The 25,919-nt window shown below is 38.2% G+C and overlaps 1 protein-coding gene across 1 annotated transcript; it reads right to left on the bottom strand.

Moving 5' to 3' along the window:
• Positions 1–1,781: 1,781 nt before the first annotated feature.
• Positions 1,782–25,113, bottom strand: CFAP97 (cilia and flagella associated protein 97). The gene is given in 5 exon segments (XM_009891772.1): positions 1,782–1,906; positions 2,776–2,926; positions 12,321–12,583; positions 24,091–24,192; positions 24,195–25,113. Coding segments are annotated over 5 exon segments (1,560 nt in total).
• Positions 25,114–25,919: the final 806 nt, after the last annotated feature.

Here is a 25,919-nt window from a genome sequence, read left to right as displayed (position 1 = left end):
TTCTTATGATTTACAAAAATGACATACAAAATTGACAGTCTTTCATAACAAAGTTAAATAAAATAAGATGAAGCAATTAAAAGTAATCAATTTCGTGAATTCCTTCACAGAAAAAAAATATCGTATGAACATTCAGAAGTATTTAAACTGTGACCCTGATATTAACATTCAAGGACAAAAATCTTTAAATAGTGAATAATTTTAATTAGCACAATAGTACAAATAAATAAAGCAGCACTATGCAAACAACTCCTTACAGTCCCTATCAATGAATAATAATTGCAATAAAAATCTGTTTGCCACAATGCTGCTTAAATTTAAAAGTTCAGATATTGTCAAACAGCTAAATTTGATCCGCAGGTCACCAGGTGCAGAAGCTCTGCCAAACTATCACACAGGACCAAGTAAAAAGTTTGTTACAATGCAGAGTACCTGAAAGCCTAAGCCCTCATGCAAGCACGAGCAAAGAATAATAAACTTTCCTGTTCATAGGGCTGAGACCCAGCATTACCGAATACAGCTTTTTATTTCTTTTTTTTTCTTTATGCATAATACAAAGAGATTTGCTGTATCTCTCCTGGGAAGAAGCTGGGGAAGCAAGCAGGGTTCCTGCAATATCCATGGACAGTGGCATCACAATTTATGCTCCTTATAAGACTACAGTCCTACAAAATAAGCTCACTGAACGTTTGCCTTTATGTATAGAAATAAAGCACACCACCTACTATTTGCAATTACCAATTCCATTAAATTTTGCTCCCCTTGTAAATGGATGTTGCTACCGAAGCTTATCTGACACTACTAAAAATATTTGGTATGAACATGACATTAAAAAACAGGTTAAGTATAACAAGATTTTCTGTTTTCTACTGTCTTTTTTAAAAAAAAAAACAAAAAACAAAACAAACCTGGTTAGCAGTCGCTCTCAAAATCAGACCTTCAAGTTTCCTGCAGCTCAAGTTTATATCTTCCCACCAAGAAGGGCAAGGATCTGCAAAAGCAGGGCCATAAAATATTCCCCTTGCTTAGTATTGTCTAGCTCGAGAAGTAACTAAAACCTACTCTTGTTTAGAGTGAATCTGAAACTGTTGTTCACTTCAATCTTTATTCTTGTTCAAATAGCATCAGATTCTTCTTTCCTACACAAAGGTCCCAATACGACTTCCAAAATTCTTTTAAATCTGGAAGAGATGCAGCCTTGAGTACAAAACAAATGTTCAACACCTGGAGTGCAAGAGAGGCAGAACAACATCTTCTGCAGCCTCAGTATTCTAGCTAAACATTCAGGAATACACCATCTGCTTTTCATTCCTTCAAGCTGCTGTAAAAGGAAGATTCTTTCAGTCATAAGAACATGACCCGCAAAGTTCAGAGGGCTTACCTAAAGCCAGGATGAAAAACAAGGACAATCTAGGACTTAAGCATATGCTTATGAATTTAATGTAATCTCTTAAAATATTTAATATTTGCTTTACATCTTGCGCCTATAGTGCAGCAATTCTGTCCTTCCATGTTATGTATACAAATCCCACTTACGATTTGAGAATAAAATAGTAATTAGCAATTTCTATTTGACTTGTCCGTTTAAATACCTCCTTCTCTTTCATATGTTCTTCCTGTCAGGAAAACACTGACTTAAAACCATATTATAAGCAATTATTTCATACGCAATGCATTTTAATCACTGAACAATGCAGAAAATATTTTTGCACATAGAATTTACAAAAGCACTAAAAATAGAAGTCTGAGGATCATCTCAGAATGTGAGGCAAAGAACGCACTTATAGCCAAGCAGCACGAACATTAGTGGGTTTAGGTCTCTGTAACGCCCCGCTGGCTGGATCGGACACAGGTTTTTCATTCCTCTGGCTCATTGTACTTGGTACAGCGGATGCTCTTGAAGTGCCTCCTGTTAACACACACACACAAAGAGTGAGAATCCTTATGCTTGTTACAACAGAAAACTTCATGCTTTATTAGTACTACAACACTCGTTACCATAGTTTCCAGAAAAAAAAAAAAACAACAAATCACAGTAAGTTGAATACAAACCCAAAATGTTACAAATTGTTTGTAAATGGTCAGGACAAGGAATTCAAGCCTATGACATAGTGCTGTGGTTCTTTAACCTAACATGTATGGATCTATCATAGAATCATTATGGTTGGAAGAGACCTTTAAGATCACCAAGCCCAGCCATTAACCTAGCACTGCCAAGTTACCACTAAACCATGTCCCTCAGCACCACATCTATATGTCTTTTAAATGCCTCCAGGGATGGTGACTCAACCACTCGATTGGGCAATGGGGACATATGAGGGCATAAGATCTACTTTCAAATATTACACGCACAATTTCTAAGAGAAACAAGGCTACTATCAGTAGATTTACATTTTCTGAACGAGAATGTGAAACTTCTTTGGGGTTTTTGTGTTGGTTTCTTTTTCTTTCTCTTCTCCTTTCAATAAAGGGTGCTGGCAAAATGAGAAATACTTCTTTACAACAGTGATTTTTTTACCTTCTTGGAAAAGATGACTAACAAGATAATTTATTAGAAATTTAGGATGGTAAGTAAACAATTAATGCGGTCACCATACTTTTGGTTTAAAAAAGAATGATAAAAAAAATCACTTCAATGATTTCTGTGTGATAAGTGATCAATCTAAGAATGGAACTTATTTGCTATTCTTAGCAGTAAGTGCTTCACAAATCTGAATTATAAAAAGATAAACACACGCAAAGAAATGCAAGAATCTGCAACTTCAAAGTACTTACTGGAAGGACTAAGCTGGCTCAAAGCAGATTTTCCTCTTCTTACAGATGGAGAAGAATTTAGATAACTCATCTGGCGCTGATAGTCCATCAATTGTTCAGAACGCCTCATACCAGCTGTTGGTTTCACTGCTTCCAGTCTTTTCAGGAAAGCCTTAATATCAAAGAAAAATATCATCAAGAAAGAGAAAGGATCAATGAGGAGCTACAAATCAAACATTCACAACTGCAAACCCCCCCCCCAAATTTTTAGCGTTGCACAACACGAACGCCTCCACTGGTGACCGGCACAGGCTGTTCTGCTCACATTCAACTTTTTTCCCCTCAATGTTAGAAGATGAGACAGATTCTAAGTGTCCCTTACATATCATCAATTCTATGCTCAGTACATCTTTAGTACCCTATAGTTCTCTGTACTTCATGATAACTTGAAAAAACACATCTGTTTGGTGATAGAAAAGGTGGTGGGAAGATGGGCTGTGGTCTTCTAATCCTACCTTTGGTTACTCCTCTTTTCTAAATTTCTGGAAGGATGAAAAGCTGTTTTTTTTAATCTTTGCAAACATACTTAGATTATTTTACATTGCCCTACAGGATCGCCAGAGAGAATCACTGACCTCAATTCTGTGAAAATAATGTCAAAAGGAAAGCACAAACATCCACCAGATGCTATTTGTTTTATCACAGAATGGTCAGGGTTGGAAGTGCCCTCTGGAGATCATCCAGTCCAACCCCCCTGCCAGAGCAGGGTCACCTACAGCAGTTGCACAGGACGACGTCCAGGCGGGTTTTGAATGTCTCCAGAGTGGGAGACTCCACCACCTCTCTGGGCAGCCTGTGCCAGTGCTCTGCCACCCTCAAAGGAAAGAAGTCCCTCCTCATGTTTAGATGGAACTTCCTATGTTCAAGTTTGTGTCCATCACCTCTTGTCCTATCCCTGGGCACCACTGAAAAAAGACTGTTCCCATCCACCTGGCACCCTCCCTTTAAGGATTTATAAACATAATGTAGTTTTAAGAGATTCTAGTTGAAATTATTGTTATAGACATAATTTCCTTGTTGAAATTAACTCTGGCAATCATGCTGCAAGCATTAAATTAGAACAGCTACTTAGTATTTGTAAGATACAGACAGTATTCTGCATAGCTACTTCTACTTGAATTGGGATTAAGAAATTTCCATAATCTAAAGAGAACCTGATGGCAGGACAGATTTGGAAGTACCCAGCTACATACCACTTCCAGTTAACAGCTTCCCATTTTTAATATATTTTGCCTCTAGTGCTTACCTTGCATAGATCTATACATTCCCTCTGCTAATTTAAATTCATTTCATGGCCTACAAACATTTGGCAATGACAAAATCAGTCCAGGTCAGGGTTGTGACACGCATCCTATCAATGAGAGACAACGCTAACTGTGATTACACAAGTCCCCAAAATACTAAAAAACCCTCTGTTAATAGGGATGTATTGTCGAGATACATACTTAAACAGCAAAGCCAAGAATCTGTCTGTATAGCCACTAAACTGCACTTTGTATGAAACATCATTCTTCCCCACTCCCAATCAGGTAGTGATTATTCTTTATTAAAAATAAAACTTAAAAAAAAAAGTCACTTAATAAAGTAAGTGACTTAGGAAATAATATAGTATTCACAGGATGTCAGCTGTCATTGTCTAGCTGTAATAGGAATCTACAAACTCTTGGTAGTTCATGCGCGGGCACTGGAAACCTGCACAGAGTGCACAAGGGAGAAAGGACAAGTGATTTTGGCTCAGACATAATATGTCACAAGTGCTTGCATCAAGTGCCAGTCAGTTCATCGTCAAGTGGAAATACCTAAGTAAGCAAAAGTCAAAGGAAGGACTTCAGCTAGAAATAGCTCTTCACTAAAGCCAGTTGCAGAACATGAAATGGTAGACTTGCCTCTAAATGTTACATCCAACATTTTATTCACAACTTCATCCATATCTCCTAATACAACTACATACGTTTAGACGTGCAGGGATCACTTATTTACCTTCAATATTAAAAATGAAAGCTCTCAATATGTTCAGCTTAATCACAAATGGATCGGGTAAATTGTAGGAGTGACTTTCCTATGAGAGTTCAGCATGTTCCAAGTCTGCACTCCAACTCTAATAGCCTCATAGAATTTGCATACCTTAACACTGCAGTAATTTCAAGACTGATTCTGAATATAAAATATCTATATGTGCCTGTTTTATCCTAGTTTAAATGCAATTCCCTGCTTTTGCTTTTATGCCTGTATTTTGACAAGTATCAAGTCCCCATTACTAATGCAAAAAAAAAAAAAAAAAAAGAGAGAGACTGACCTCTCTTGGTACTTAAAACATTACTTTTTGAACAGGTTAACACTGGACTTGATACAGCCCTGAGCAGATATAGATTCTGTGGTGCAGAAGTGTTCTAAGAAAAGCTCTTCTAGAGAATGAGAGAATAGCTCCTGTGGTTCCCTTGCCCTCTGCTGCAAATTGTACCAAGGGCATGTTAACTTACACGCTATTTGCAGCCATGGATTCCGCAGTTTGGAGAATGGCCTGCTGCATACAGAAATGAACTCATCAACACATTGAAATGGCAGTCCTGACCTACTAAATCTGTAACCCGGAACTAATCCCATTCTTATGTTTTTATTACCGACTCTACAATCTTGAGGTCCTTAACCAAGGAACTACCTCGTACAATGGTACAAGTACCTTGAACAAAAGTTCTTTTTCAATTATACACATAAATCTACTAATTCTTTCATTATGTTCTCCTTTTGAGAAATGGCCTGAAGAACACTGCCACTTTCCTTGTTCTTTTGACGTGCTAAATCTCTGGAGCCTTAATCCTGCACCACTGAAGTAAATAGAAATTTTGTCATTGATCTTAATGACCAAAGAATCAGATCACATAACATAATCTAGGTGTTCAGAACCAAGTACAAGTGCCTGATCAGACTTAAGGAATAAAATAAATAAATTAAAAAAAAAAAAAAGAGTAACAGACACCGATGGCAGGAATGTCATTAGGTGCTCCAAACTGCACTGCAGCTCCTCAGAGCTCTTGAACCAAGCTCAATACATGTATAGTATCATATCATTGATGACCTCCCAGCTTGGAAAAAGCCTCCCAAGGCTTTTATTTCCCCCATCTTCTTTTACTTTATTATAATGCTGAGTTTACAATAAAAGTAGAATAATCATAGTAAAAAGAAAAAGAAAAAAATCCTAGAAGTTGTTCCTGCACGATTGCCTTCTAGGAATAACATAATCCCTTGTAAATTTAGGCATCTGGACATAGATTAGTATCTATAAAGACACTAAAATACATATTGTCAATGACAGAAGGAAATGTCAGATTGCCAACAACTGGAGAACAAAGGAACCCAACACTGTATCAAAAGATTGCTGCTACACAATAGACCACGATAAATGCTGCTAATTCAACTTCGGGCATATCAGGAGAGCCCTAAAGCTAATTCTAATGTTCTCTCTCAGAAAAAGGAAAAAAAAAAAAGTATCAGTACAAACTTTTCTGTAGCTATGTCGAAAAAGCAAGAAAAAAAAACACTGAAAATGCAGCATGCCTAAACCGAGTTCAGAGTGAAGGGAAAAAAAACGTGACTTTTTCTTGTTTTACTTTACTTTTTAAATGCATGAAGGCTTCAGTTTCACCTCCTTTGAATCCCAACCAGCTGACTAGCGTGCCTTGACAGCTGTTCAAATTTATTTATATTATGCCTCCTCTAATGTCACTGATGTTAGTGACCACACTGTCCCTTTGCAGAGTCCAGGTGGGGGAGGGGGAAGTAGATAACTGCATTCAAGGACAGCTTTCTGTTCTTATCAATACAAGAATTAGTCATTTTCTTCAATTGCCAGTTGCATAATCGGCTCTACCCTGACAAACTCCAAGTGTCAAAAAAGGCTTAAAATTCTTCCATTTACAGAAAAGTCTTTTAAACTGAACAGCCATCAAGTTTACATGCGGCTGGCATCACCACAAAGAAAGAAGGCTAAAAGTACAAAACAATATCCCACAAAATTGAGCAGCGTGCAAAATAACCAAAACTTTCCTTAAACCTGCCAATTAGTCAGTCTTTATTACAATTACCACAGCAGCATTCAGGAATCTCGAGTCCAGGTCAGGAATCAGCAGACCACAAAAAAAAAAAAATCTGATCAAAGAGCCTATAGCCTAAATACTATGATCACAGAATCGCACTATATTTGAACTGTACTGCAGTATATTTTAGCCAGGCACATCTGCATTCAATCCCACATCCCAATAGCTTCCCCTGATGAGAGGGCTATAGAAGCATCATTTTTTTTTTGCGTTGCACTTTGTAATCTCAGGAAGTACCAACATTTTGTCTTTAGTCTTGGCATACAATGGCTTTGAACCCAGTAAGTGAAAATATCTTATAAAACCCTGTGTGCTTGAATTTCTAAGGAGCCACCAACCCAACATGAATATTTCTGAGCTCCTAAGAGGACCCAGAAGACTACATTCTCTTTCACAACTGCATTCAGTTTGCCAATGATCCCAAGCTGTTTGGTGAGGTAGACATGCTGGAGGGGAGGGATGCCATCCAGAGGGACCTGGACAGGCTGGAGAGGTGGGCCCAAGCCAACCTCATGCAGTTCAACAAGGCCAAGTGCAAGGTCCTACATCTGGGTTGGGGCAATCCCAAGCACAAATACAGGCTCGATGGGGAATGGCTGGAGAGCAGCCCTGAGGAGAAGGACCTGGGCGTACTGATTGACCAGAAGCTCAGCATGAGTCAGCTATGTGCAATCGCAGCCCAGAAGGCCAACCAGATCCTAGGCTGCATCAAAAGAAGCGTGGCCAGCAGGACAAGGGCGGGAATTCTTCCCCTCTACTCTGGTGAGACCCCACGTGGAGTACTGTGTCCAGCTCTGGAGACCCCAACATAGGAAAGACATGGACCTGTTGGAGTGGGTCCAGAGGAGGGCCACAAAGATGATCAGAGGGTTGGAATACCTCTGCTATGAGGACAGGCTGAGAGAGTTGGGGTTGTTCAGCCTGGAGAAGGCTCCAGGGACACCTTATAGCCCCTTCCAGTACCTAAAGGGGGCCTAGAGGAGAGCTGGGAAAGGACTTTTTACAAGGGCCTGTGACAGGATGTGGGGGAATGGCTTCAAACTGGAAGAAGGTAGATTTAGATTACATATTAGGAAGAAATTTTTCACTCTGAGGGTGGTGAGGCACTGGAACAGGTTGCCCAGGGCAGCTGTGGCTGCCCCATCCCTGGGGGTGTTCAAGGCCAGGTTGGACGGGGCTTTGAGCAACCTGGGCTGGTGGGAGGTGTCCCTGCCCAGGGCAGGGGGGATGGAATTCTATGATCTTCAAGGTCCCTTCCAACCTGAACCATTCTGTGATCCCCCACAGCTCTCTCCTCTGGACTGAGGCTAGTAAGGCTGAAAAACCTCAGTATTCTTTCTGCAACCACTTAAGTATGCAGCATCCAAGGCCTGATGCTCTCAGACTCTGGGGCTGATCCTTGGGGACAGGACAAAGGGAAGGCAGAGAAAAAGCAGTGTGGAGTACCTTGTGGGTGGAAAGCACAAGGCGTCCGGCCACAATCCTGATGGACCAGTGCTCTCCCCCTGTGTTTCTTTCCATGCCTAGAAGTTATATCCCTGGTTGTGGCAGGACACGGATGGCAGGGCAGGCGCAGCACAGCACAGGATTGAAGGCTGTGGCTCAAGAAAAGGTATATTCTTTATTCTTCTATATTCAAGAAAAGGTATATGCCGGTTAGGGGCATGGCCAGAGGCACTATCCCTCCCTTGCCCTTTTCTGCCCATCCAATTACCACAGCCCATCAGCACCATTACATCAAGTGGAGACAAATAAATATACATTCATATATAGCAGTACAGTACTTGCATTTCTAAAGGAGGTTCAGGTTTTCCAGCAAGACAAAAGCAACCCAGACTACAAGAGAAGGGAAACAGTTTGGCTGCAGGATCTTTGTGCTGGTAGAGGCCACAATGACTAGAGCAAATGGTGGGGAGAAGCATTAATGACATCTGCAGTGCAGATGACTCAGGGAACCCAGCAGGTAAAAAGAGAAAGACACCCCTTGCAGAGAAATACAGTAAATCATTTATTTTATTCATATGGGAGAGTGATTATACTGGAACTGGGATCACAGTTGGATCTTTTGAGGCTCAGGGTGCATTTTGGAGGAGTATAAGGTGGGGGAATTAACAACATGGAGTGTTATGTGCGGTGAGTCATAACAGCATGGGGTAGGTAGAATGCACAGGGATGCGTAGGAAGACCAAATATCCACAGAAAAGAAGAACACCCTCACCCTCCTTGATCTAAGGTTTGAGAACTGCTGTCTCAGACCTTCCAGTGAGCTTCCAGTGTGAACTCAAAAGGTCACTTGCTCCCTAGGAACTTGTCTGAACACAGCAGCTTAGCTTACTAAGGTCATCTAACACCTAAATCCTAGTCAGAATTAACAAAAATTATGAAAGCACCCCAACAAAAAACCAACACAGATATGAATTACTTCTAAGTTTAGATTAAGTGACTGATGAATGGTGTGGTGGCTGCAAACCTGTATTTCAAGGTCCCCAAATACTTACCTGTATAGATTTTTGCATCACACAACAAACCATTAGAAGTTTAAATGTTGCGTAGCGTGCAGTCTATGAAGTTGAGTATCTTCTTTATACTAGCAGAAATAGTGATTAATATGTCAACACATAGAGACTCACATATGCAGACATGGGAAAAAATAAAACATCAGTCACACTTATGTCCCTTTCCACTGGAGAAGAGATGGGGTTGAGTATCTTCAAACACAAGAGCAGAGTGTTTTCTGAATCAGCAGCATCCTCTATTGGCAAGAGATGCACTCTGGTCTTGCTAGCTCAGATAAGCAATCAAAAGCAGGTTCCATTTATAGAAGCACACAGTCAAAAGCAGCAAGTACAAAATTCTGACATTAATTCTAACAGCTATCTATTTGCTAATTGTGCTTTGTCTATAAATTGCTAATCACTACCTTATAACTACCGTTCTTCAGAGCAATGCACCTTTTTGTTCCATCATAGCTCTTTCTAGCAGAGTCTGTGGGGGCAACATATATTCCCTGTACCTCCTTGCACCCTTTTCACAAAGCTAGAGAGCACCAAACTGGTTAGATTCCTCTCTAATTTCCTAATATTTTAATTACTCTCCCTGCATCACCTCTGATGCCAAATGCCTGCGCCAGAAATCAAGCTGTCTTTCTGATAACGGTAAACATAGGCATTGCTCCAAGAATGTTCTAGCAGAACAAATAAAAGCTTTCCCTAGACAAGGTGTTAATCTCAGGACAAGAAATTATAAAAGCTGTAATCCAACAGAGGGAAAAAAAAATAAATAAATCTCTCTGCATGAAAACTCTTTAACCCCCTGCACAGACTACTGTTGTAGATTTCTATTCTTGAATTATTTACAAACCCCTGTGTCCTTCTCCAACTAACATTTCACAAAGGTGTATCAAGCAGCATATCCCATATGCATTATCTCAGGCCTTGTATAAAAAAAAGATATTCCTGTCAAGTAATAGAAGAAAGATTGATAAGAAAGTTCCATGGAATTGCAGCTCTGCAGTCTACAAAGGTGAAGAAAACAAGTTCATAAAGCACATACTTTTAGCTATACAAAGCAAAAAGACCCTCATCAATGGACAGGGTATGGCAGCTCTTTCATTTACAGTCTCTGAGAAAAGCATGTCATATTTGTAATCCCAAGAGGCAGTGCTAGAAAAATCAATGCGTTACAAGTGTGATGATCTAGGTGCACATAGACTTCAAACAGAATAAAAAAGTAAACAGAATTGCTCAAAAATTACAGCAATGTTAAACAAAACATAAGAGCTGTATTGATGAATCATTCTTTCAAAAAGAGAAGAGTATATCATCCTCAGATTGGAGGAAAGAATAAACCAATGTTTTTATAGTCTAAAATAGCATGATGTCCTCAAGTAAATTTTAAGGAATGGTTCTGATGTCAAACATGTCCACTGGTGTTGCCGACAACAACTAAAGCATAAATGAATAAGTAAATGAAGGGTATTATTTCTTGGACTACAAGCCACCACCATTAATCTCTAACATGTACTAAAACAGCAAGGTGTGAATGACCACATGTATTTAGGTTTGCTGAATGTTTGATCCAAAAGTTGCAAAGGCAAGACATTCTTGGACAAAATATGGCAATCCCGTAAGAGAAAAGATTTGTGACTTTGAGTAAACAGAAGCGTATTGTAAAATACCATATACGTTAACTTACGGTAATCATCTATTGTTATGTAGTACAGCATGTTACTGTTTTTAGGTTATTATGACACAGCACTTCCTCCCCACAGCTTAACAATACGCTCTTATTATCAAGGTTCATGTGGAAGAGCAAGTCCTGCTTTCAACATTTTAAATAAAACTAAAAAAACACCCCCCCAACACCTTAAGAAAGCCTTCCTACCAACCTAAAACCACTGAAACCTAAAAACATTTCTTCCCCAGACAACGAGAAGTATTGCACATCTTTAACAAGTATTTATGCCAAATTCTTTCAGTTGTGAAGTATAATGTTCTTTTGGTCAACTGTAGTCCAGTGGAGCTAGGCAGGAAGTTTCCTACTTTGAAAAGTTTTAACAATTTCGATGTATGAAAGCTGGAAGACCTAAAACCTAAAAGATTTTCCTGAATAAGTAGATTAGACCGTCTTCATGTTGAACCTGTATCTCTGTCTATCTACATGAAAGGAAATTGCAACTTACACAGAAGAAAAACATGAATAAGTTACTTCCACTATAAATTTTCCAAATATTTTAACTATATTTCATGTCTGTTTCAAACACACTAATGAACAACTAGGAGATACAAAACTGTCATTATATGTATTACAATTAATTCACTAAAAATATCTTACTCAAACCAGCATTATTTTTTTATTTGACAACGTTGACAATATCCTTGTAAAAGAATCTGAGTTTCTGTTTTCCACTGAAATTAGTTATTGTGATTGCCATTACATTCAAATACTGTGACAAGCAGAGTGCTACAAACATTGAAAGAGACAGACAGCTATAAAATTAGTTAAAAAAACTGCACATTGTATCCGCTGTATTTCAAATATAATGGGTTTGATGATACCATATTGATTGCTTTTTCTTTTTTGAAAGCCTGTTCTTGACTCATAATCATACTGCATGAAGCAGGATGAGCAGAGTCAGACTGCTACCCAAAGTTATGAACGTGTTAATGCTAATTATCGTTCCTCTTAAATTGAGTGATATTAAAGCAGAGCAAACTCATATAAACTAAAATCATTTTTCATCTGAAAAAACATCATTCCCCCAAACACGCGAACAATTATGCAAACAGCATAGTAAAGGAAATTCATTGCAGCAAAGCTGCAAGTACTGCCTTATCAGCTTTTTGCAGTAGTTCATCTGACAACAAATAGTCCTTCTCAATTGACTGATCCAAATCAGTTGTCAAAACTTACCAGGTTTTCTCTTTCAATTCTTTGCTGCTCCCTTTGCCTGTTGAGGGCACTGTGGTACAATTTAGGAGGTGGTACAGCTGATTTCTTCAGCGTGGTACTTCTTCTTGGCTTTGCAGACTGTCTGGACAGTTCTTTTAGCAACCTTTGGTTTTCTCGATCAATCTGTCTTACTTCTTCATTTGTGAAAGAATAATTTTTTCTTGTTCCTTTAGATGGTTGATCGATGGTTAGTTTTTGTTCTTTTTTCTCCAACTGTAGGAAAGCTTTAAAATGGCAAAAAGTAAAATACTCAGATTAAAAAACCAAACCAAAATACAAAACTTGCATTCCATTATTGGGATTTTTTTTTACAGACCTGAAAACACAAGGTACATCTCACCTCCCCCCATCCGAATTCCAGATTTCTGCATTTCAGAATTTTTCAAAGATGCTCAGTTGTCTTCAGTACATTGATTTTACACATTTCACCACAAAAATCAAGTCTAATTTTGGCCTTACTTAAGATCCATCTGCTTCCTTCTCACTAGGAATCCCCTTCTTCCCCATTTACGTCCAGTAATCCAGAGGAATTGAACAGATGCAGCAGACAACTGAGCAATACAAAAAAATCAGCAATATGCACACAGACACTCTGTAAGCATTTGTGTAGAATATAGCTGTTACTCAGAATATAAATCAGCCTTATGTGCGCAGTCATTTCTTCTGCATGGTCAGCATCCCGCTTTGACTCTGATCACCCTGATCTCCACCTTTACCAGTACACTTGCCCAACTTCTACATGGACACAATATGCTCAGACTTCCATCCTCAAGTATTTTTACTGTTGTTGCTATGGTACCAGCAATCAGAAAAGGCAATTATATATATATATGCTAACAGGGCTACCGTATACAGCACTAAAGCAACACTGAATATAATCATCATCACAGTGGTATCATTTGTGCCACCAATATAAGCAGAGAAGTTTTCCAAGCAATGGAAAACACAGCTTCAGGAAGCCAAGACTAGAAATAACTTGCAGAACCAAAAATTACACCATAAATGAGTATTTAGATGTTTGCACAAGGGAAGAGATTTAAACTTTGCTCTAAGATGTCTCAGCTGAGAGGCAGAACAGAACTGATGTTTCAGACAGAAAACTGACTCTGGGGAAGCATGACTCAGATACAAAATGCATTTCCTGAAGTGATTTTGTTGATCCTTTGCTCCTGAAGTGAACCTACATCATGTTGGTGCAGGAATTGCAAAGGGAAAGATGAAAATTAAATGTAATGGATGGAGAGAAATGAGTGAGCATATATAACAAAAGAAAAATTTCTGGGGCCTGGCAATTTAACACAGTAAGAAACCCAACAAATTAAAACAGGATATGAGGATTCAAGTCAAAAGAACAAAGAATGCACACTTAAAAATACACAGCAAGACAGACTTGCACAATTGCAAGATAAGATAATAACTGGAAAACTTCACTCTCAGCCAGAGTCAGCCATGTTTATTATGGTTCCGCTGGAGCTTTGCTATTGACCTATTTCTAAGCTTTTGCTTTCTAAAGCTCTGCAGTATATCTTCTGGCAACTGTCTTAAGACTTTGCTGTCATGGGATTACCTCAAACCACTGCATTATCTATGGTACAGGAGTGGCGGTACCAGGTTAGATCAAACAGATTTTTGGAGCTGACACACAGAGGAGGAAGCCTTATGCAAGCCATTCCCCACACTCCTCCAGTATCCCAGTGCCTCCAGAAGATACCCCTCACTCTTACCCCTAAAAGTCCCACAACACAAGCAAAACAAGCACCCAAAGCAGAAGGAAAAAAAAACAAAGACAAACAGGCATGCAGTAATATTTCCTCAACAAACACTTCCACATCAGCAAGTAGGATGTCTAAGACAGCCTGTGATAGCTTAAAAACCTCAAAGAATGGTAAGCATGTTCTTACTTCAAAACAAAATGAAATGAAATCTTTCTTGCAGTATCTCAACTCAGTTTATTCCAGAATTGATGCAAGCATATATTGCTACTGTCTTTGAGAAAATTAGAAACAGTATCCAGAACTCAAAATCCAAACAGTTCATGAATTTCAAAATCCCTCTGGAAATTAGTAAGCTTGCACCATCACTACACTAGCCAATATAGGCAAGAACTGCCCCCAGACAGCTCTAACCATAAGGCCGTTCACATTAGCAAATACTGTTTTAATTTGTCAAGAGAAAATGCAAATCACCTCAAAACCAAGACACAATGCAAACTAGTGCAGATCAAGTGTGCCACCCAACAGGTTAATAAAGTACAAATGTATTGAAAAGCATCTTCACAATTTAGTAAGTTATCCTCAAGGGAAAACTAGTACAGCCATCAACACCATTTGAGGAGACAAACCTGGGACGAGACTCATCTGGAAACACCTAAAAGGGATAAATAGAAATGCACAGAAAATAACTAGAGCCACACAATTCACACGGTAACATCAAGCTGCAGTGTACCTCTCCATTAAAAATAATTAAATATGTCCTTAAGGGAACATGCAAAACCAGCACTGGAGAACACTGCTAGAAGAAAGTAACATGAGCAACCATCTGAAGACAACACGTATTTCATATCACATTACATTACTGATAATTGTATTATTAGGAAGCTATGAAAGATAATTTCATCTTTTGCCTTACATCCATAGCATCTCACGGGTTAAACCAGACTGCACATCATATGCAAGAGTGGAAATCAGGTTGTGGCAAAGAACAGTTGTTCAACTGAAGCCTTGACCTAGCTTTGTGGCACCGATGCGATTGGTGATGCAGGCTCTTACAAGAGACATTTAAGGTTCTGAATAAGCCAGTGCAAATTCCAAACAGCTCTTTCTTTCTGTGAAAGGTGTGAACTAGTCAAATTCCATTTAAAGCAACAGCATTCTGAATGAGGGCATTTTTAATTAGAAATATAGGTTTCATGTCTTCACTGGTACACAATTGTTTTAATTCTCTATAAAGTAGCTGGCTATACTTTAGTGGGGACTGTACTCCTGTGATGCAGCTATGAACTATAATCAGTAAACACAGATTAAAAGTGTTTTGACATAAGTAATTATCTTAGTGCTTATTTATCTTTCGACTTGCTTATTTTTCTGGAAAACCCCTGCCAGCTGTGATGAAAAAAAAATAAGACGAGAGCAATGAAATGGAACAAATACCTTTCCCCTCAATGCTGGTCAGTAAACGCTTTTAGAAATACTAATTTGAGGAGCCCTGCAGCGACCGCTACGTGCAGGGCTCAACAAGCATTGCATTACTTCCTCATTCATATCTCCTAGCAGGCAGTGGTATGAAACTTCTGCAGCATTAAACACCACAGGTGTTTTACCAGAAGCTCTCAGGCAGTTAGTGTGAATACATACCTATGTACATTTCCATGCATTGCTATACTGGATACTACTACTTATATATGCGAGTAAAGCATAACAAAATTTTACTGGCTAACTTTGCTGTCACTTTCCAGCTGGGGATGGGAGTAGTCTTTTTTCAGCGGCACCCAGTGATAGGACGAGGGGTAATGGGCATAAACTTGAACATAGGAAGTTCCATCTTAACATGAGAAGGAACTTCTTTACTTTGAGGGTAGTGGAGCACTGGAACAGGCTGCCCAGAGAGGTGGTGGAGTCTCCCACTCTGGAGACATTCAAAACCCGCCTGGACGCTGTCCTGTGTAACGTGCTGTAGGTGACCCTGCTCTGGCAGGAGGGTTGGACTAGATGATCTCCAGAGGTCCCTTCCAACCCTAACAATTCTGTGAATTCTGTGAATCCCCCCAACACACACTTTTCTTTTTTCATTCATCTCTTCTTTCTTCGTCCTTTCCTTAGCCTCTCCTAAGTCTTTTCCTTTCAATATATTTTCCTTATACAGTGCCTCATCCTCACCTTTTATGACCTCACCACGAAGACAGCTTTTCCTACTTGTGGCAGGCAGAAAAGAGACTCCAGCCCACTTTCTTCAGTATGCTGTTTGTTCTTAGCCTCATTATTATATTTATTTATACTTACTTAGTGTAGAACCTGACTTTACTACTGACAACAGCTTTCTGACAGCTCTTGAGGTTAAGGGCTTGCTAACAGTGATAATATCAAATTACCACATCTCAAAAGAAACTTATCAATAAAGTGAAAGAATTGTTAAGATCACCACAAAGGTTCTGCTGTGAAGTTATTCAGTGAAGCCTGAGCAGAAGACTGCCCAAAAAACCATAACTTATCTCTTGATATGTTGTTGAATTACAGAAATTTTGCAGCAAAAGTTCAGACGCAATACAAGATGTGCAGCAGCAAGTTTGCTTCAAGGGGATGGGGTGAAAAGATCAATCTAAAACTCTCTAGTTCCTCAATAGTTTCTTCAGTTCCTCAACTGATCTTTTTATAGTTCACCTTCTGTATGACCTAAAGGAAGAGCCACATTTGAAATTTCTCAAGTAGCGCTTTGCAGCAACAGTGCTGCAATACACCAAGGCATTGGATCAGATAACACATTAAGAGTAGTGGGTTTGTTGTTCTTCAAGCTGGTAAGTTAAAAAAAAAAAATAATATCAGAGTTGCATTTTACTTAGTTAAAATCTATGTTAAAGAAGAATTTAAGCTGCAAACACCATTTCAAAATGAACCATAACTGACTGAAGCCTATCCACGGATAACCTTTTCTACATCACAGCAAATGCAACATCGATCTCCTTAGGAACTGTGCGACAGGAGAGATTAAAGTTTAGTAGAAAAAAGACAAGCAACAGAATGCATAGTGTCACCTATTGAAATAATCCTAATACTGCAGGGTTAAGTGCTTGTTCATAAGAAAACAAGCAGAAGGCAGGAGACGTTCATGAAATCACCGCTCCTTAAACGATGCTCAAATAAACCGCAGTAGCAATCTAACAATGCAGTGAGCAAAAGGTTCCACAGGTCTGCCTCAAGCAGGAGTGACACTATTTCCACAGCCCAGAATTAGGCTCCTGACCCCAGAACTTCAAACCAGCACTAATAGTTTCCACTGCTTCCAAAGTTACCTGGTTGGAAATCTGTCCAACCTGCACTCTGCAAAGCACCACTTATACAGCATCATATTCCTATTCTCTGCACACTTACTATGACAGAAAATTAGGTAATGCACTGCAGGTATGTACGTCCAATATGCATTGAATGCGCTTCAGCGTTCACCGATAACAACATTGCTTTTGTCTAAGTGAAGTCAGTACAAGCCTACAAATCCAGGGACAATGCACCATCAATGAACACAAAAAAAAACCCCACACACCCGAGATCCCATGTACGAGGTAAGTGCATTTATTCTAAATGCTATTAAACATTTCAGGTACAGTTAGTGTTATGTAACTCAAATATTTGAGTTTCAAAGTTATTTCAACAATTTATTCAACAAGGCATCTACACTCTTTAATCACAAAGCGTAAGTGTTTGAACAGTTTATCTGACTATTTTTTGCAGTGGCCAATGACAACATGCAGCAACACTACAGTTTAAAGTTATGATTTAAGGTTCTAAAGAGTTTGTAAGTCTTGGAACAATTAAATATGATTTACCTGTAGCTTCACACTTTACCAGTGCATAATAAGCAATTTAACTAAATCCCTACTTACCACTTAATTGTCAGCCAGACCATAAATCAGTAACTGGGGGGAGGGCGAGAAACAAGCAGCACCATTTGCATAAAGACTTGCACAGTGTGCAGTTCTTATTTACTGGTAAGCAGGAAGAGAAAAATTCTCTGGTATTCACAAGATTTCTATGAAAGCTGGTTTCCATGGAGAGACACCTGACTTTCTTTTAAGCAATAAACAAGCTGTTTATTGCTTTCAATTTGTTAGCATTGAAATGACCTTGCAGAGTGAGAAAGGCCAAACCTTATATAAAATACAAATGATAATAAGCAAGTCAAATGCAATAGGACAGGATGATACAGCTGTCCTAATGGCATTAAGGCTAAAATTAAAATCATGCATGTTTCAGTGTATCTGTTGCAATCCCAGTAGAGGAAAATGCATTAAATTGCTTCAGTGTTTACATTTTTGAGTTTGCCTGGTGGTTTGTGTTATACTGCTCTACTACCACATCTGTAACCCATTTGAAAAATACAAAAGGATTAAGTCACAGTTCTTCATCAAGGTCTAATAGTGTCAATCTAAAACTACTTCCCTGTAGTATCTCTAAACAAATATTTCCTATAATATCCATTATTTCATGTCACAGAACCCTTTAAAAAGGATTTTGGAGAATTAGCGATTTGATGGCTTTTTAAGGAGCTTTTTCCTCAAGTATAAATTTTCCCTGTTTAAGTAAGCTTAAATAGGGCTGCTAGTTATTTCTTGATGTCACAAGAAAGGGAACAGATACCTTACAGGTGCTGATTTCCTCCCCACCCCCAAATTACACATTTTCTTATGGATGTTGGGAAAGTCTGGATCTCTTTCCAATCTTAAATATTTTCAATCTGTTTTCAACCTCTACACATAAGAATAAGCTGATAATTGCTCTTCTACCTCAACATAGGTTACTAGACCTGTGAAAACAATAAATATGTATACACATACACACACAATTCAAACTAGGAGCATACAGACTAAACAAAACTTAATGAAAGCACTATACATGTTTAGTTCAACTTTAGAGTTTGGGTGTTGTGTATGTAATTAAGAGTCTACTTTACATTTAGATATTGTTTAACAGTTATTCTACAAATACACTAGTCCAGCATGAATGAGCACACAGATAACATATCCCTAAGATGAGAAAATTTCAGTTATAAAAAACTTACTCTATTTCCTAGTTGACAAATTATAGCAAAAAAAAAATAAAAATTAAAGCAATTGCTCTATGTTCAGTTGAAGCTGCTATTTAGTTTCCTACAATAGCTTTTATTCAGAAACACAGGGCTTTTACTTTTCATAATAATGATATTTATATCACAGAGCTTTTCACCAAGTGAGCTCTGACTATTTTACAATGGAGAATCTAAGGCACAGAAGAGGCAAAAAGATTCATCAGAGAGCATATAGGTCACTGAGAGCTTCAAGGATAGAATTCAGGTCTTCAGCCTGTGGCCCATTGTCCTACTTACCCCATCACACCACCTCCTCAAGTTAATAATAGCTAATACCATGGATTTACAGACTAATTCTCACAGACACTTCTGTAAAATAAGCAGTTATCAACCCCATTTTACAGAGAAGAAAACATGAAATGCTAAATTCTTTAGCACTCCATATACCTTGTGTCATCCCGTTACTACTGCATTGATACTCAACATAAATTCAGATAAAGACATACACAGCATTTTTAGCATACAACTCTGTATTCTGAGCTACAGAAATCAAGAGACGTGTCTAAAGACAGAGAGCAAGTCTGTGGCATAATGGGATGGAAATGGATGAGTGCTTAGTTCACACTTGTATGCTTAAGCCATTTCTATCTGAATAACCTTAATTCCTTAAAATTACATGGGACATTGGATCAAGGTACAGGATCAAGCAAAACAGCATCAGAAAAATTTCTATTTTTTTTTATTCCCAGCTTTCTAACATGGAGCTTTATGAAAGCACTTCCAAAACCAATTTTTGACAATCTATTTCTCTGCATTGGCATATTTAATTATCTTTTTGTGTTCAGATTATTCAAGAGTACAGCAGAGGAGATAACTGACATTTATTATTATGGGTTTTGAATATTGCTCCAAGTTAGTCATTATTTTAATTTTCTGAAAGATCTTTAAGGTCTATAGCAAAGTGGAAGCAGCATTGACTCACAAAAGAATTACATACAAAAAAAAATCTATATCGCATCACGAAGCAAGTAAAGAACTGTATTTCTATCTGAAAAATTATAAGCAGATCTGTATTTTTTTCCATGCAAGTGGCAAAAAAACCCACCCTCACAACAACAGAGATAGGTAACAAGTGCGGAGAGGTCTGTAAAATATAAACCCTACCAACCTTGAGTAACTGAAATCGCAAGTACCTACGTTCTTGGCCACACTGATAAGATATTTAAATTTCTAAGTAGTGCAGCTGTCCAATGCCACAGTGCTACAATAGTTCTTATAGTCACACACCATAATGACAACAGCTACATGATACCAGTCTTCGCGTTGTAATGAAATGATGTAAGCTTCCTAAACATCGACTTTATGTCTGTAAAATTGAGAGGACTCAAGCATCATACATTTAGCATTTATATACATTTTAAATAAGCATACCACCCAAACAGCAAGTGATTTACATGAACAGACGTAAAAACCGCTAGCAAGAACAATTAAACAATTCAGCATTTCACAGACACCAAAACAGTATCACAGATAAACCCCAGAATTTTTATGCACAATGCAGAAATAGTAAGTAATCACTAAGTCCCGTAACTTGAACAACATGGTCCAGGTGGACCATGACGCAGGCTGGTTTTAGTGTACAAGGGAGCAGGGCAGGCTCTGCTCCTCAGGGAGTGTGCTGTAGAGAGGTGCTCCCTCCACCTGAACTCCAAGCCACTCTGAACTGAGCATCGAACACTGCTGCAAGACTGATTTGGAAACAAGAGATCGATCCAAAAAGTTCCGAGTTTATCCATCCACCCTGCACCATCTCTGCTTGCACTATAGTCTGCAGTTTCTAGAGACACTGTTCCTACTTCAAACTTAAAACTAAAACAGTGTGAGTGTGTACCCCATGCCTTAATGCGGGAGCTTACGGATGCCTGGGCTCCACAATTTCTTCACTGCATACGTTCATCTCTCTTCCTTCATGCTGCATCTACTCTCAAAGAGTGGTCTACTGTTCATATGCCCCTCCTACATCACCATGCACGCAAAGCCATGCCAATACAGCCACACAACCCACAGGTTCTGAAAACTGCACATTTTACGGTATTTCTTCCTTCCCCTCGAAACAGGGCTCAACTGCTGTCTAATAAATGCCAATATAAGGACTACATTCATATGCTCCGTTTGTCTTTGGCAACATGCAGAACCTGCTTCTCTCCAGTTTTCAAGCGTAATCTTCACTCTGCCCCCTGCTACTATTACCAAGTAGATTTCTGCCATTTTGACTAAAAGTAGTTCAGTTACTTTCCACAGGGCGAATGGAGACTGCAGAGCAAGCTGCAGTACCTGGTAATGTTCACTTTGGTAACAGCATACATAAAATGACAACTTTCAGAGGTAGTAACCAAGTGTTATCACATATCTTTAGTGACCAGAACTCTGAACAAGAGATTGATAAAGAATATTTTAGAGATCAGTGATAAAGCTGCACAGCAAAACCCACCTAAAAAGCATTCAAAGCACAACATACAACATGGAGACTATAAGATTTCCAACTAAAATTATGTTATTTGTGAGGTTTTAAATTATTCAGAATAGACTAACTTAAAATTTGGCTTCTATCAAGAACAAGCATAGCTTCAGGAGATGTAAGGGCATGGTAAATATTTTTATCTAAATATGATTTTTTAAAAACACTTATAAAAATGAATAGTTTGCAATATGAGCATAAATATGTATCAAGGGCATGCAATAGAGGAAAAACTATTTCAACTCCTTTTTAATTTAACTGCAACATTATTTTTCTAAATGCTTCAAATTAATTTTACTTTAAGATATACTAACTACCTTGCTCCTTAATAACCAGACCCTTGTTCTAGTCCAAAACTTGTTCTTTGAACACCATGTGCTTTTAACAGATTTCTTCCCTTTCTTTGTTCTTGTGATTCTTTTTTCATACAAGAGATTCTAGTCTTCCCAAATGTTTCCATTATCAGTGCATAGAATTGTACAAAATTAATTACTGCACGGCCCCTAGAAACAACACAGTAACAGATCACACTGAAATTCTACAAGTTTCTGGGGACCTTGGGAAATTAAACTCACACAACTGCTGTAAATGCTCAGACCCAGCTACATTACAAGCATATTTGACAAAAAATTTAAGCTAAATGCTTCATAAGTATAGATTACTGGAAGAATATTATACTTTAAAACCAAAGCTGAGACATCCCGATAATCATTTAAATACTTCCACACACTCAGGTCTGGGCTTATACTGTTCTCACTTGAAGCAATGTTCACGTCTATGTAGTTCTGATGAACATTTAATGCAGACTGTGGGGGAATGATTTGCACTTTTTTTAATGAGTATGGAAAAAACTGGAAGCAATAACTCAGAATAAGATTAGCTCCTATTTTCGCAGACTAGTTACTTTCCACCATTAATAATCCTGCCCCATTTAAACTTCAAAATTCCTGAAGTAATTAAGCTATGTTGTGCTTGCCAATTTAGAGAGGCACTTGGGAGTAATATGCATGTTAATCAGGAACATTAGCTGCCAGACTATATGATTTCTACTTCTCATTACTCAATCTTTATTATTGTTGTTTAGAATTGTTTTTCAGTTTGGGGAAAAAACTCCACCCCACCTCCAAACTGAGATTCATCTCTGAGAATATTCACTCTAAGCTATAATACCCATTTGTTTTAGGGATGAGATGAATCCTTCCATAATCACCAGTTATTAAAAAGCTTCTTGCTATCAGGAACAAATAAAGATGTAGGACATCATAATCTCAATTGCCTAGCAACAACTCTTCTAACAACACTGACAAGTGGTTGGAGCCTTTTCTAGTATGAAGGAGCTGCTGGAGCAAAAGGACTGTCAGAGATGAGAATCAGCTCTACCTTTCTTGATGGCTAGCTCTGCTTTTCTTAGCATCAGAAGAATTTCCAGACAAGCAAAATCCTCATTTCTACTCATTGGAAAGTTAAATGATGCATAAAATATATTTTGAACCCTTACTCACGAGAGGCTCAGTCTGGCAAGGTAGAAAGTGAAGAAAGATGATGCACGAAGTTTTAGCCATGCCAAACCTACTGCAATACAGCAAACTTAGGTTGGAATGTACCAGACTGTTAGAGGCTTCTCTCACCTGAGATCAAGCCTCTTTTATTCTATAGATTTACTACTGAATACTCTGAGCCGCAAAAACGAGTGCAAAAGCACTGTATAGACCTTAAAATGCGCACAAGATCATTCAGTGCATTCTCACCACATACATTGAAGGTTTGCAATGCATACAGCGAAAGAGATACCAAGTTCTCCCTCTTTAAACTTCACTATCAAGATTTATTAACTCTATTGGCAAGAAGCAACCACTCAAGTTTCAGTAAAGATTATCTGTTATTTTCCTCTTTAAAATAACTTTACTCCATGGTATTTTAGAAGGCAGACACTTAGTTCAGAAAAATAATTTGAAATAATTCCATTTCATTATCAAAAAGGTACCAGAAATTTAAATAGATGAATACTATTTATCATGCAATGTAGCTGTTGACTGCCTTTCAATTTTGAAGGTTGATAAGCTAGCATTTTATCAGAAAGGATGATGTTTTAATCTAGATAGTAAGTTTTGGCATAGCCCAGTAAGCCTTGATTTCTCAAAATGCACGTGCAGTTTTATTATCCAATTTGTTAAGATATCAAATCTTATTTAGAGATTCACCCCGCCTACATCTCTTTCTTACAGGTATATGCATACCAACACATACCCACACACATGCTTCTTTCCACAGTATTATTTACATACACAAGAATTCAAAGAATTAGATCAACACAGCTTAATCTCAAACCAGTTCTAAAAATACATAGAACATTAAAATCTCATTCTCTTCTAATAGAACTCAATTGTTCTCAACAATGTACAGATGTCATTCTTTGTAAAAAGAGAATTTAAAAGTCACCTTTCAAAAGCTGATTCAGGTCCATGGCATCATGCAAGACTTTTCGACTATATCTGCGATCAAACTCGGAATCTAATGAAAAAAATACAGACATAAGATTGGATTTCCCAACCCCACTGGTTTTACAAATTTTGTGTTGTACTTAAATTCTTCGCAATTACCATATAATTCTTGGTTCACATTTTCCTGTCTTTTTATTTTTAGTTTCTTATCATTTGAGGCTGCAAGTTCAAAAGACTGGATAGGACTGATGTCTGGAGTTGACAGAGGCGTTACATCAGTCACAGTGTCTTCAGACTCCTCCAAGTAGTCACCGAGCTTTGGTTTTCCTTCTGCTAATTTCATTGCTGACTTGAATTTTTGTTTTGGAGACAGAAGAGCATTCCTACAAGCATTCCTCTTTGAAGAAGAATGAGATGAATCTGATAAACAGCTATCAGAATCTGTATCAGAACAATCTGTATCTGAGCTTGAGGATGAGGACGAGGAGGATGAGGAGGATGAAGAAGAGGAGGAGGAGCTAATATTAGTATATTTTTTGCTAGCCTTTTTTGTGTTGTTTGACTGCTTAGCTGACTTTGGTCTAACCTTCTGTTTTTTGCCATCGTCACTGCTATCTTCTTCATCTGTATAATAATCTTCTTCACCTTCTTTAACTATTTTGGGGATTCCAGCAGGTATATTCTCCTGTGCTCCCCTACTTGCTGCAGATGTTGCTCCAGATGTACCTGCATTCTCCACAACTGGAGAAACTGACAAAGATGAAGCATCTCCAAGATGATCTGTGCTATTTTCTAGGGACTGATCCTTCTGCAGATCTTCCTGCTTTTCTTCACTTTCCCCCTCACAACACTTTACATCCTTTGAATTAGAAACCAAACCAGGGTCTGCAAGAGCTGCATTTGTACTTCCTTTCTCTATACATTCACCATTTTCTTCAGCTTTCTTTTTCTCTTCCTCAAAATCACTGTCAAAGAAAGCATGATCCACTTCACCATCTGATACATCTTCAAACCGGTCCATACTGAAATACAAGGTGTCACCTGCAACCATCAGAAAAGGTTTCCAAAGGTTAGCACAAAAACAGATCCAAGTACACTTTTAGTATAATAGTTTTGTTCTTTACTCTTTTAGCTCTGTAATTTATAATTCTGCAATTAATTATGTTATGTTGCTAGGGACAACTCCGTAGTGAGTTACATAAAGAAATTTAGTGCTGCCACATTGTACACAGCTTACATGTTAGACTGACAAGCTTTACTTTAAGCCAACAAAAACCATCACAATTTCAAAACTTTTACTCCTAAGGAAATTAGTCAAACATTGTGAGCTGCTAAAGAATTTTAACTATTACAAACAAGCAATTGAAGTGTCTTATTTTGTCCCTTTAGTTAAAGCCATTTTAAGCTAGAGCTACACTGTAGGTATCAGGTCCTCAGCACTAACCGTTACGCTCTACAAATCTGCTCCTATTGTGTCATACTCCTTGCAGAAATATATGGTGTTAGATCCTATGCATGTGGCAGGGGGGATATGAACATTTCCACTCATTACTAGGATATACACAGAGTTAAAATAAAAAAAAAACCAACACAAAACCAAACAACACCCCACAACTAAAATTAGCCAGTATCAGAGACTACTGTTCCCATGTAGCCAGCAGTTATTTTTTTCTACTATTTACAACAGATTTTATATAAGTTTTGTAAGCCGCAATCAATAAATATGTAACATTCTTTAGAGTCAAGGAAACCAATACCAAAGGCAGTGGGAGCAACCATACAAGTCAGGAGAACCAGAATATTTTACAAGATGGATGGTCTCCCTTA

This window comes from Charadrius vociferus, unplaced genomic scaffold, assembly GCF_000708025.1.
Source record: "Charadrius vociferus isolate BGI_N301 unplaced genomic scaffold, ASM70802v2 scaffold478, whole genome shotgun sequence".
Lineage (NCBI taxonomy): Eukaryota > Metazoa > Chordata > Aves > Charadriiformes > Charadriidae > Charadrius > Charadrius vociferus.
The sequence above is the reverse complement of the archived record's forward strand: the minus strand, read 5'-3'. Positions and strand labels throughout refer to the sequence as shown.